General features: G+C 39.1%; 1 protein-coding gene across 1 annotated transcript in view; it reads left to right on the top strand.

The window, feature by feature from the left end:
- col15a1b (collagen, type XV, alpha 1b) overlaps positions 1 to 13,983 on the top strand; it is a 59,012-nt gene that overhangs the window by 14,511 nt on the left and 30,518 nt on the right. Inside the window, exons 3-5 of the mRNA XM_069164631.1 lie at positions 12,138 to 12,325; positions 12,728 to 12,937; positions 13,814 to 13,966. Coding sequence (XP_069020732.1) covers positions 12,138 to 12,325; positions 12,728 to 12,937; positions 13,814 to 13,966 — 551 coding nt within the window. The remainder of the gene's footprint in view (positions 1 to 12,137; positions 12,326 to 12,727; positions 12,938 to 13,813; positions 13,967 to 13,983) is intronic.

Here is a 13,983-nt window from a genome sequence, read left to right as displayed (position 1 = left end):
CCTCACAGCCTCATTGGGTAACTCCAAGTATCTCTTCATCGTGTAATGTGTTCCTTTCAGGGATTTATGCAAACTGTATTGGGTATTTTTGCATTTTCACTTGGAGATTAACTTTCATCATTCCAAACATTTATCCCCGATTTATTTACACATGATTTTATCAATCTAATTTAACTCAGCTCTCCTTCTCACTTGCTACTAACTCGGGGTGGTGGTAGGCAACTCACTCTATTGTAGCGGGTAATATAAGTAATAATGAGACTAATTTCACTGAGAACCTAAATGTGTAATCCTGTATGTTTTTGTCTAAAACAAATTTATGACATTCCAAATCATAATTTGTATTTTTGTAAAGTGGATGTGATTTACAGACATTAAGTGTTGTGTCATCTCTCCAGTTTGTGTTTTACCGTTTTTGACCACGAGGTGGTGGCAGAGTGTCAGCATGTGAGAACAACGCTGTGATCTGGTTGATTTTTATGGCCACGTGTTAATGTGTTGTTTTTACTGTTTCCTCTGTTGTGTTGATTTTGAGGTTATTGATATTCGAAATTGGCTCATATGCTGATATATCGTATTTCTACTTATTTGGCCTTTTTGTGTTTATACATTGCTTCATTTTTGATGACTAATATTTTAGTTTTAAAGTGACATGAATTTTATTTTTTTATTTTTTTATTTTTATTTTTTTAAATGATTAAAACTGCGGCAGAATTCATTGCATCTGACACATAATTCCACCCGGACATACAGTATGTCTCCTGATGTTGTGATTTCCCTTCTGTCTCCTGCAGCCACTGAAATTGTTATTTTTGTGAATAAATTCATAGCATCCCCCATGGGATTGGCTGTGACAGTAAACCAATTAGACTTTAATGTTAGAGTGGTTACTAGGGTAGTGAGAGAGGTGAAGGGTGATAGGTTTACTCTTCCTGGAATCCAGAAGCCCTAAATGGGGTCACCATGTATAGAAAAAAAGAAGGATTGAAAATACTCATAAGAATGTGGGAGTGTTTCGCCTCCCATTGCATATGAAAGTGGCCACTTTTTTTTTTCTTTTTTTTTACGTTTTACATAATGTTGATTCAAACTCATGCTAACAGTCTCTCACATCTATCTACATTCATTTCATTTATTGCTTGAATGCAGCCAGTTGACCTATATTTATTTCAACGTAAACTACATATCAGATGTTGATATTGAGAGATGTTATTGTTTAATAAAAAAAATAAATATATGCTCACTTTGAATTTGAAAGCAGCAACACATTAAAAATAAAAAAAATAAAAAGTGTGGGCAGGGGTGTGTTGACCACTGCGACCATGTTTCTATTTGGCTACTTCAATCCGGACATAAATGATCTGGCTGTAATCGGACCACAAGTGGCCATCAAAAGTACAGGTGGAAACACACTCAGGAAGCATTGATCTCTAATCTGAGCTCAATGCTTCCTGAGTGTGTTTTCACCTTTGCTGGCAATGTAATGATTCAAAAGTTGTGGTCAAAAGTCATTCATGTCCATTAGGCACTAAGCCCTTTTTTTTTTTTTAATTGCTAGTTCACAGAGTATCTCTGCCATTATAGTTCCGATATTGCTAAATTCTAGACAATATCCACGACACAATTATGGTGAAATACATAGAACTTCACAAGACACATTTGATATTAAGACTAATACAAAAAAAAAAAAAATCTAATTATTATCACATCAAATGATGAAAGATCTGAAAGCCAAGACTGTACTGAACAAAACAAGATATAGCATGTATGGCTGGCTTTTGTAATAACCAAGATACGAGCTTAATAGTGGATGCAGTGAAATTACCCTGAAAATAGTCAAGCTTTCATGGTTAAAGTGGCAACAAACTCAATTAATACTGCTTTAAAGACAAATCCTGTTGTTGAATATGACCTGCAATTGCTGAGCATCAGTCGGAACACCTCAGTTTAATTGGGTTGGAGAAGGAAGAGTGGTTGGTAGGGGGTCAAGGGGCTGTGTTTATACAGAACGTACCTTGGATGCTGTGTACAGTATGTGTGCTTGTGTGTTGGTAGTACATGCCAGGTTTAATTGCAGTGAAGTATCAGGGTTGCCAGTATGCCTCCTCTCCTGAACCCCCCCTAACCATCCTCACCCCATCACATTCCACACCACCTCATCCCTGACTAATCAAGCCTCTGCACCTGGGGGGTTTGCTACTTTACCCTCTCTTTAAATCCTAAACCCATCATCTGCTCCATTAGAGAACATCCCACCCATTTTCTCACACACTTATTCATGCTTTGGTGTGTTCTGAGCAGCATGACTCTCAGGGTCTCATGAAATCTATCAACATTGGACCTGTAACCAACAAGCAACAGGTGAGGCAGTCAGGAGAAGGGAGAAGAGGGTGGAGGGTGAGGTTATTGGAAGTAAAAGTAAGAACTTTGGGATTTCAACACATGGAACTGAAAAGTAAACACAATCAACAAGTCCTGAAAAAAAACAATGTAGCTTTTATTTGGGAAATGCTGGCACCATTCAATCAGAGTTAAACTGTTTAGCAGTAACTGAAAAAGGATATTGAATATTATGATGAAGACAGCCTATCCAAATGGAATTGAAATAAAGCTTTGAGTGGTTGAATTAGGTTCCTGTTTATATCACTATTATGAAAAGGCAAACAATGACTGCAAGCTCTTTGACTGGCCAGACATCAACAACAATCACACATGTTCTATACTTGCGAACATACTGTATACTTGCAGTAGCAATGTGTTTCCCAGTCTTAAAGGTTTTGGTTTTATGCTCATTGCTAAATGTAAACGTAAACTGTGCCAATTTACAATCATTTTAATTTGTATAAAGGAGCAGTAATTTCAGTACCTTGTGAAAGTTGGCAGCATGGTGGCGCAGTGGTTAAAACGGTCACCTCACAAGAAGAATCTGGGTTCCAACCGAGGATGAGGCTTGGTTTGAAATGAAGCTGGGGCATGGGCCTTTCTGTGTGGAGTTTGCATGTTCTCCCTATACCTGTATGGGTTCTGTCTGGGTACTCCGGCTTCCTCCCACCATCCAAAAACATGCATGTTAGGTAAATTGGTGTTTCTGAATTGCCTGTAGGTGTGAAAGCGAGCGTGCATGTCTGTTTCTGTCTGTCTTTGACAAAGACTGACCTGTACAGTAAAGACGTGGATCATAAAGATCATAAAATGACCTTAAAGTGGTGAAAGGTTGGATGACTGCCCTTACATGATCCAATGATGATAAAAAAAAAAAAATAATAATACGAAAGCAAAGTTTTATGAATTTGTCTAAAGACTTAGTTTCAACAAAGGACATTTAAATTTGCATAGGGTTTAAATAAAACGTGAAATGATGGTATTTTGGTTTTTGGATCCAGGTAATGTGGTTTACTGTGATGCTTGAGCAATTATGAACAGTATTACTGCAGCACAACCTGTGCTTTTCTGTATGACAAGTTAAAATATATTTTTCTGAAGTGGCTGACATCTTAAACATCTTAAAGTTTCCATTAAGATGTAGCCCAAATTTGCCCTCAACTAAATGTGAATCAATGTGTTTTCATCCATCACTGCTTTGTAAAAGGAGCTGATTCAGCAAGATAAACAGCTGTTTGAACAATTTCGCCACTTGGTCATTATGTGACATAATTAAGAGTGCCAGTCAAAAGTCAACTGTTGGAAAACAGTGCAGAATAATGTGATGGAAACATGTTTTTTTTTTGTTTTTTTTTTTATAGTTGTTTATGTCTTAATCGGAGAAATGTTACATCCTTACCACCTCTTCAATCTCAACATGTTTTTGCCATTCTAATGATTCCTCTCTAAAAACAGGTGTATTGATTGTAAATCCAAATGCTAGAAAAGATGACTAATCATCAGTCTCCTGCTTTTCTCTTATGTTGTACATTACATTGTCTGAGCAGGTTGTGCTGATGTCTCCATCATCATTTCTATCTTTGCACCCATAAACCCCATACATTTTAGGGTTGTTTCTCGTATTTGGTTCAGGTCATATTTTAACCACAAACAAACCTTAAATGGAAGAGGATGGAGATTTTTCAGAGATTATGCCACCACAGTTTTTCTCACATCATCTAGTATTAAAATGAAACCCAATAAAACATGTTTTGAATAAAGTGTCTGCCTACAACAAACACAACCACCCAGCCCCATCTTCAACAGCACTCCAGCCCTCAACCCGGACCTCACCAAACATTTAGAGATGCACAATAACACTGAACAGGCCTCCCTTTGTCACCAGCAACATGGGGCCCCTGTTCTGGCTCCATAATCAGTGAGCTGCAGCAGAGACAGTCCACACTTCATAAATGCTCCCATTCAACCATCTGCAATTAAAAAACAATCATCTTAGTTTAAGTTAGGTGACCAACAAATGTTGGTTTTTTTTTAATGGAAAAGCCATTTGTTGATACATTATCTGGATTTCAGAAGAGCATTTAAGGATTAAGGAAACCTTGCTAACATCCACATTTTCCTTTAGGAGACATTCATTTACAGGTATCATGCCGGGAACATTTTTTGTGAAAGTCTACTTCTTGTTTACGGAAATGAACCTAATGATTGGTCCACAGCACCAACCCCAAGCTTTGCCCGCATCAACCTGATTGTTGCGTTGGTTACGGTAGCTGTCGGATGTTGGCATCATTTGTCATAAGGAGCAGGCCGCTGTGTGAGTAAAGTTGCCTCAACTGTAAAACTAATAAAGGGAAATTTAGGAGGATTAAAATCTCTCTAAGATCAATCGAAAAATAAGTGCACAATCAAACAAGTCAAAAAGTAAGAAAATACTGCATCGTCTATGTATCTGTCATGTACATGTATATATTTATGTGTTATGTTAAACACTAGTGAAGGGAATGGTGGAGCTGAGTTACCACGTTATAGTTTGAAAGATTATGTCTTGAAGAGTATTAAAGCTCTTTAGGGGCCCTCTAATGCTTTAGGCCACCCATGCATGAGGGTGGACCAAAAAAGTTTCAAAGTGGATACTGATGGTGAAGACTTAAAATCCACTTCTATGTCATCTTTCAAAAGAACTTTAATGTGGACAGAATCTGAGTTGGAAGTTGTTACCAGTCTTGTTTTCTAGCAGGATTTCAAAATGTAGTAACATGGCAATGTAGCTAATAGCTACTAAAGCCAAACGTTAGCCTGCTGATGAATGAAGCTCATGCCTTTGCTTTGAGAAACAGCAACAAATAATGAATGAGCTGCAGCACCATCATCTCGTGTTTTGTTACATAACCATGTGAAAGTGGACGTACGTCTGAAAAAATCGGTCACTTCTGGCTTGGTGATCGAAAAAGTATTATGAAACAGCATTTTCAGCAGTTAAACCATGAAATAATATTTGCAAGAATAACACACATTTTTCGGGGTGATAGTTTTTAATTAAAAAAAATGCTATTGTTTGCAAAACTCATGAACCAATATTTGATTGCAAATAGACCAAAGACAATATATAAAGTGTTGAAACTGAGACATTTTATTGTTTTATTAAAGATATATGCTCTTTTCAAATTTGATGCCAGCAACATGTCTCAAAGTTGTACCCTGTACCAAGTTGGTACCAAGTTGGTACAGGGGCTTGTTTACCACCGTTTTGCTTTTTTTATTTTTTTATTTTTTTTTTAATTTTTTTTTTTTTTTTTTTTTTAAACACTATTAAACTTTTGGGAACTGAGGAGACCAATCTTTTTTTTTTTTTTTTTTTTTTTTTTTTTAAGTCAAAGTCAGCTTTATTATCAATCCATCATATATACAAGACATACAGAGAGATCAAAATATTGTTTCTCAGTCCCACGGTGTGCAAAATAAAAAGATAAAACAAGAAAAGTATGAATAATGGAGTTTTTGAAGTGAAATGTCCCATTCTTGCCTAATATACGATTTAAGCTGCTCAACAGTTCAGGGTCTTCTTTGTCATATTGTTTGTCATGATGCGCCAAATGGGTGACACATTTGGACTGCAAGCAGGCCAGTTTACCGCCCAGACTCTTCCACTGGAGACCCATGCAGACATTGTATTGCTTAAATCAGCAAGGCCTTTTGAAAGAGATGTTGTCTGGATGGCAGCATATGTTGCTCCAAAACCTGAATACATCATTCAACTTTAATTGTTCCTTCTCAAGCAAGCTACCCATACCATGTGCACTGGTGCATCCCTGTGCCATCACAGATGCTGTCTTTTAAACTGAGTGCTCACACTAAGCTGGGACATCCCTCCGTCTTTAACCTGGAGAATGCAGCATCCATTAGTCCCTAAAAGAATCTCAAATTCTGATTCGTCAGACCATAGGACAGTTTTCCACTTCGCCTCAGTCCATCTTAAATGAGCTCGGAGAAGGCGGTGGCACTTCTGGATCATGTTTATGAATGGTTTCTTCTTTGCATGGTAGAGTTTTAACCAGCATCTGTGGATGCAGCGATGAACTGTGTTCACGGACAATGTTTTCAAAAGTGTTTCTATCCCAGACAATGATTTCCATGACTGAATTGTGTCTGTTTTTAATGCAGTGCTGCCTGAGAGCCCAAAGATCACTGCCATCCAATAATGGTTTTCAGCTTTGTCCCTTGTGTACAGAGATTTCTACAGATTCTCTGAACTATTAATAATATTAAGTATCATAGACGATGGAATCCCCAAATTCTTTGCAATTTTACATTGAGGAACATTATTTTTAAATTGTTGCACTATTTTCCCACAGAATGATGAACCTCTCACCATCTTTTCTATTGAGAGACTCTACCTCACTGAAATGCTCTTTTTATTACTTTGTTACTGATCTGTTGGCAGTTAACCTGATTACGTGAGATATTCGACCAGGTTTTGTTTTTTTAGCGTTACACAACTTTTCCAGACTGTGGTTGCCCCTGTCCCAACTTTTTTGAGACGTGTTGCTGCCATCAAATTCAAAAGAGCACATATTTTTCACAAAACAATAAAATGTTTCCATTTCAACACTTGATGTGTTGTCTTTGTTCTATTTACATTTGAATTTGGGTTTATGAGATTTGCAAATCATTGCATTTTGATTTTATTTACATTTTCCACAGCATCCCAATTTTTTCAGAAACGTGGTTGTGTATTACTCTACCATATGGATTGTGCAACACTACTTGCATGAACATTTCAATGCAAAGAGTTTGCTTCTTGATACACAAGTATAGATAGAATAGGGGGAGGAGGAAGGAGTGGTCGACTAACTAACTCTCTAATCTTCCCGTTTCAGAGAAAATAGGAGAGAGAAAGGTGAGTCAGCTGTGGTGTAGAGTGCCCCCTTCAGAGGAGGGGAGTCAATAATTACACAGAGAGGGAGAGGGGGGGCTGGTGTGTGTGTGTGTGTGTGTGTGGGGGGGGGGGGGGGGGGGGGGGGGAGACGTCAGGGAGTTACAATCAGAGCGGGGGACAGTGACTGGTGAGACAGGGAGGTCATAACGAAGAGGAAAAGAGAGAAAGAGGACAAAACAAGACCGGGGCAGTGAGAGGCTGATTTTTGAAGATTTTTATGTGACTGGATCTCCCTGGACTATTTTTACACTTTTACAGGACTACATGTGCAACTAACCTCTCATAGCTGGAAACTTAGCACCTGCCTCTCTGCTTGCACATGTGTAGTATTTTGGAGGTGCAGTTAAACAGATCAGAGGAGGTCAGTGTGTGAGACGCAGACAGAAGATGGGAGCCATTCGTGTCTCTCTCACATTCTTCTTCCTCCTCTCTTCTCCTGTACGAGCCCAGTGGTGGAGTTTGCTCTGGGCAGACCCGAAAACAACCACCTCTCCTCCTCCCTCCAGCCCTCCTTCTGTCACCTTACCGTCCATCACCTCCACCAGCCCTCCTGACACCCAGGGGACACAGTGGGTGGGGAAGGAGAACGGGGAGAAATCTTTGCAGGGCACTCAGACAGACTGGTCTGTTCTGGCTCCTACTCCATCTGGCTCAGGAGTGACAGTCTCTGCTCATGGTACTGTAGAACCTGGGACGATACCTCCCGAGCACAATGCAGGTGGAGGCACTAAAAGCAGGTCACAGTACAAACCTCTGAAACACTGGAAGCGTGGTGAGTGTTGAAGAGAACCAATATCTCTCTTTGGCAGAAATTGAGCTCAGCGTGGGTTGCAGTTGCTTCATGTATTCTGTATTTGACATTAGGTGAGTTAGATTTCCACTGTGGTTGGACAAGTAGCTCCAAATCATTTTGGGTTAAGACCCTTTTAAGTAAAGTTGTCTAAGTTGCAAGCAGTTAAAAGAGATGTTATCTGGTGTAAGCGTTCCAGTATTTCATAATACAAAAAAATCAAAGATGAATGAAAGGTCAGAAGAATATAATATGCAATTATGCTACTATTATAATACAATTTTTACCCATATTCTATCCTGTACATTGTCTCCCAGGTTAGGAAAAGAGTAGATTAAACCATAGATAGATTAAACCACTAACATATTCTGTCCATACAAAGGTTAATTGATTTTTTAAACATGTCCTTAAAGATGTATTATTAATTTTTGTTATCTGCTTGAAATATCTTATTTGCATGCGGTCAGCTGCTGGGAACACAGTGAAAAGGGATTTCTGTACCAAAACATAAAAGTTGCATTAAAGCATCAGTGACTGGATTTAGTCACCATCATATCTACCCAGGGTGGTGAAGCAAAACAATCAAAACAAAGAGCAAAAGAGATGATCTGAGTTGGGTGATCTGTGGACTTGCCTACCAACAGCTACTTTCTCATTACACATATTCATTTAATCAATTATTAATATGAAAAATGTTGATGAGTGCAGCTTTAACCGGGACACTGAACCTCTGTCTGCTGTCAAATGACTGCAGAGGCAATGCTGCTTTCCACCATCAAGCAGGTAATTACATTTAAATGTAAGCGGATTGCAGCTGTTAACACTTGATTATTAGGATTTTTTAAGTTTTATAAATCCACCACATTTACTAAGGGAAGATTCTCTTTATTTGTATAGGTCATATTGATCGGTCAATAGATCCACACTACGTTGTCTTTAAATTACATCCTTTATGTTGAATTTCCGATACTCCTGTCCCAGAATCCCTGGGTATTGTTGCGTGCTGACATGTGATGTAGTCTTGCCCTGATGTGCCCCGCTTTAAGTCTGTGGACTCTGAGAAATCTCGAGGGAGTGGACTGAGCAGCGGGAAGCTGTTGTGTGGCATGCAGAGGTCGAAGTGGGTTTTAAAAGGTTATACGTGGTAGGGGGAGTTGTTAATAATTGGTTTTATAAGTCTTCACAATCTGATCAAGCATCCATGCGGCCAACATAACGAGGATTAGCTTTAGGAGAGAATAACGTGGGGAAAATGTGACGCAAAATGACTGAGTGATTAGTGGAGTGGCCGACTGCTTTGTTTGAAGAAAACAATGAATGAAATTGACTCTATGAAATAATTAAGTATGTTTAATTGGCATGAATTTTAACTGAGACCTCAGTAACAGAGCTATCTAACTGGCCATTGTCTTGGAGAATGAATGAATGAATGAATGAATGAATGAATGAATGAATGAATGGGGACTTGGACCTGGCAATGGGAATGTTAAATCAGTAAAATAATAATAATTATTCTCAATTGATGTCAATGTGAATTTTGTTGTTGTATCTACTTTTTAATCTATATCACATGATGCAATTAGGTTAGGATTTGTCCACAGGAGCCCTTAAAGGTATTGCGACACATTTGTGTGTATCAAGGTGTGTGTGTTCCCTAACCAGTGGTGAAAAGCATCAAAGCACATTAGCACAAACAGAAGTAGTACTGTTGGCTACAAGTTACATTGCAGAGTAAGATTTTACACAGATATTTTCAATGTATTACTTTTGTGATTTCACATTGGACTTGTTGAACTTCCACTTAAACATTTTTAACACGTGCTGTTATCTTTCGGTTGAAGGTCCATTGATGTTTTTTCTCCTCTGAGGCAGTAATAGAAGCTGAAAATGCAGCATTGTAAAGCATTATAAAGTTGATTTTACATTTAGCAAGAATAGATTATTTTTGCATCCATCAGACATAGAGCAATAATAGCATTTACTTAGAGTCCAATGGATGTAAGTCCTTTACTCTCATTTTCACTGTGTTTTGAAGGAAATGTCAGGCTTTTTGGTGGCTGAATGTATTTGTCAAAGTGACACGACTTCTGGTTGTGGAATCATGAAGAATAAATACAGTTCAGCTGTGCTTCAGTTCAGTCAGTGGGATTGAGCACTGTTTTCAATCAACTGATTCAGGGGACTCTTTTATTTATAGACATTTTAGAGCAGAAAAAGTTTCATATCATACCGGATCTATAAGGTAACCATTAACAAATGTAGAAAAATGAAAGAACACGATTTAGAAGACATCAAATTAAAACAGTATATCCATTTATTTGTTACACTGTTCAGCCTGAAAACTTCATTGTGCTTTTACTCAGTTTCAGCTTTTCTACACCCTCTCTGCTGCCTTGTATGTCAGTGTTGTTGGAGACAATGTTGATGAGATTAGAGTTTGTGGGATGCAAAGTAAAAAGAAAATACCTAAAAAAAGACTTAAATTGTGGGGTTTGAGTTAAAATCCTGTGTAGAACTTTACAATTAGGCAATATTTCCCTATGAGTTCATAATTATGAATAAACTCTTTGACATTACACATAGTCATACATATTTTACATCATACACTTTTTTTTTAATTTTTTTATAATGAGATGAAACAAGACCGTTGAGTCTATTTTCAATCAGTGGACTGACTTCCCCAAAACTGAGACAATTATTTGCTGCATCTTCTTACAAACTTGTATATCTGACAATTTTCTATCCTTCCTTCTTGGCTAGCCTGGACCTTGAGAACTCTTCACAGCAGTAAGAGTGTGACCGAGGTCCTTCTGTATCTTAACATGGCTGACATCCAAATTATGACTGGTAATCACCACCACGTCTCTTCTGCCAAGTCAGCCTCTGACCGGTCCAAGAGTAAGACTGGACATTTTTTGCATGAATGAATTTAGGAATGAAGTTAAACCTTTTTGAGGTGGCGACCGGTCAAACATGCCGGCCGTGACTTTAGTTCTCTCAGAGTGTTGGGCTTTGGTGTGTGTGTGTGTGTGTGTGTGTGTGTGTGTGTGTGTATTTTGTTTGCCCACCTGACCGCCTGTGTTTGCATCAATAACTGTGTAAATGTGCAGGGGTCCACTCGTCGTGGTGTGAGTGGTGCACACCCATCCACACACACTGACCCACATCAAACCCTCTAATTAGGTATGTTTCCAGTTGTTCAGGCTGTTGAATTAGAGACCCCCAAACGTTGGCCTGTCTGGTCTGGTCTGGTCCGAAGTTTCTGTGTGTGTTCACGTGGGTGACATATCTGTTTGATGTGTATGCAAATCTCTTAGTGTGTGTGTGTATGTGCATGACAGAGATAAAGGTAGCAGAGGATGTGCAGGGAGTGCCGAGGTGCGAGGTTGTCGCTGAGGAGGACAGGCTCCATAGCAATGGGAATCAAGAGAATGTGAAGCCATCCCTTCACATACACACTAAATACGCTAATTGCCAGCCCATTGTGTGTGTATTTCTGTTTTTGGAGGATTATGTCGACGCGAGGCAGCGCAGTGAGACGTGGGCAGAGTCTGGATCAAATCAAGTCAAATTAAAGCAGTGTCAGGATGATTCACAACTTACTCCTCCTGACTGCCATGTGGTAGACGGACTAGTAACACAGGTAGCAGACAGGCGGACGGGAGTTCAGACAAGTCTGTACATCATTAACAGAAGATATCTGTAATCTAGGTCTGATTAACTGCACATATAGATGAATATTGTATGTTATTCCACCTTTGAGGAAACAAAGCAATCCTGTCATAAATGCAAAATTAAAAGATTCTTGTATTCTAGCCACTGACTTTATTTAGAAGTTCAAATCATTGGCCTGTAAATGTTATGTACTATAATAAATACTAAGCATCTTGCACTAAATGCATGTCTGCCTACCTCTGAGCAGGATTCTGGTGGATGGAAAGGGAAGTCTTTCTCTGTCCCCATCAGTCTGTCCCTCTCTCTCCATGCTCACCTGTTTCTTTTTCCATTGTCCCTCTGTGTCCTTGTCAGAGCGAGGCTCAGGAAGCCAACTGGACCTGATGGAGTTAATTGGCGTCCCCCTCCCTCCCTCTGTCTCCTTCAATCCTGGCTATGAGGGTTTTCCGGCCTACAACTTCGGGCCTGAAGCCAACATCGGCCGACTCACCAAGACCTTTGTGCCAGGGTCCTTCTACCAGGACTTTGCCATCATTGTCACGGTACAGAGCTGAACCCGACGACCTTGTAAACCTCCTTCAGGCTGTTATTAAGGTTTTTAAAGGGGAAAAGTGGTGCTTCACAGCTGAATTAATTAAATAACTTTAACTGTAATATAAAGCACCTAATAGTCAGTTAATTCCTCAATGTGTCACCACCTAGTGGAACTCTGATGGTAATGCCAGATGATACACATAGGTGTGTGTTTACAGTCATAAATATATGAATCGACACTCTGGTCAAAGTAAACACAGAAAGGAATGTATTGATTTAATTTGTAGTCGTATATCTTTGGGACTTTCCATTTAATATAAATATATTTATATGTCTGATGATATGACTTCTTAATTTGAAGCCATCGTCTTCAGTGATATTTGAAGTCCTCTACCTGTCCGTTCTTCCAGGTGCGCCCAGCCAACCAGAGAGGAGGCGTGCTCTTTGCCATCACAGACGCCCGTCAGAAGGTGGTGGAGCTGGGCCTGGCCCTGACTCCAGTTCTTGGGGGTCTCCAGAGCATCTTACTGTACTACACAGACAGAGAACAGGCTTCCCACAGCCACAAAGCTGCTGCCTTCAGTGTCCCAGACATGACCGACCAGTGGTCACGATTCACTGTGAGCTTCACATCAATTTTACAATTACAAAACATTCAGTTGATGCTAGATTTTTATTAAACCTTCTTGTGCTCCACAGTTAGAATCAATGCAGTAAATTCTACCAATTTGAAAACATACCTAAATCAGAATGACACATATATCAGTGAAGCACAAACGGTTTAACTGCTTGTTCAGAGAATCAAAATGGTGAAGCCTGTGATCATCTCATCAAATCATTGGTGTCTTTTAACGTCATAGCAAGATTATCTCAATAGATTCCAGTGCAAGTCAACTATTTTTGAAGAGGAATATGAAGTGCTTTTTTCAGATGCTATAATTCCTTCTTCCTGACTTTTAACATAACATTGGAATTTTTTTAGATAGAGCCATTCACAATATTAGCTTTTGGTTTCTACCAAGACATATCAGACGCACTTATTGATATGTCAATAACAGTTAAAATATTTTTTTTTAATGTGTGTACAAATATAAATAACACATGGTAACTATTCTGCACACTGAACAAAATGTGCAAAAACCAAAAACCCTTGTGCAGTGTATAACTTTTTAATTATTTGATCATTACAATGCATTCAAAGGGCAAAATGTTGCATTCAAAGGGCAAAATGATTTAAAGTGTTTATTTACTTTATCATCACAGAGTTATTAGAGACAAGCATAAAATCAAGGCTGAATAACAGCACAGTGTGATCGGAGCATACATCTTGGTTGCAGAAGTGCCTTAAAAAGAGAATTTCTCTTAAGGAAGGATTTTTCCATCTACACAAAGGCATCAAATGAAAACCTTGTATTCTAAAGTCAACATGTACGTTGTAAAGGTTACAACAGGGATTTAGACATATCACTGATGGGTGTGTTTGCTCTGCCTGTCAGGTGGTGGTGGAGCACGATGAGGTGCGTCTCTACATGGACTGTGGAGAGGCCGAGAGGACGACCTTCCACCGGAGGCCAGACAAACTCAGCTTCTCACACAACTCAGGCATTTTTGTTGCCAATGCAGGAAGCACCGGGCTCGACAACTTTGTGGTGAGTGAAAACATCAG

Source organism: Embiotoca jacksoni, unplaced genomic scaffold (genome assembly GCF_022577435.1).
Source record: "Embiotoca jacksoni isolate LCO1_2020_lvr unplaced genomic scaffold, fEmbJac1.0.p SCAF_31, whole genome shotgun sequence".
NCBI classification, from domain to species: Eukaryota; Metazoa; Chordata; class Actinopteri; family Embiotocidae; genus Embiotoca; species Embiotoca jacksoni.
The sequence above is the reverse complement of the archived record's forward strand: the minus strand, read 5'-3'. Positions and strand labels throughout refer to the sequence as shown.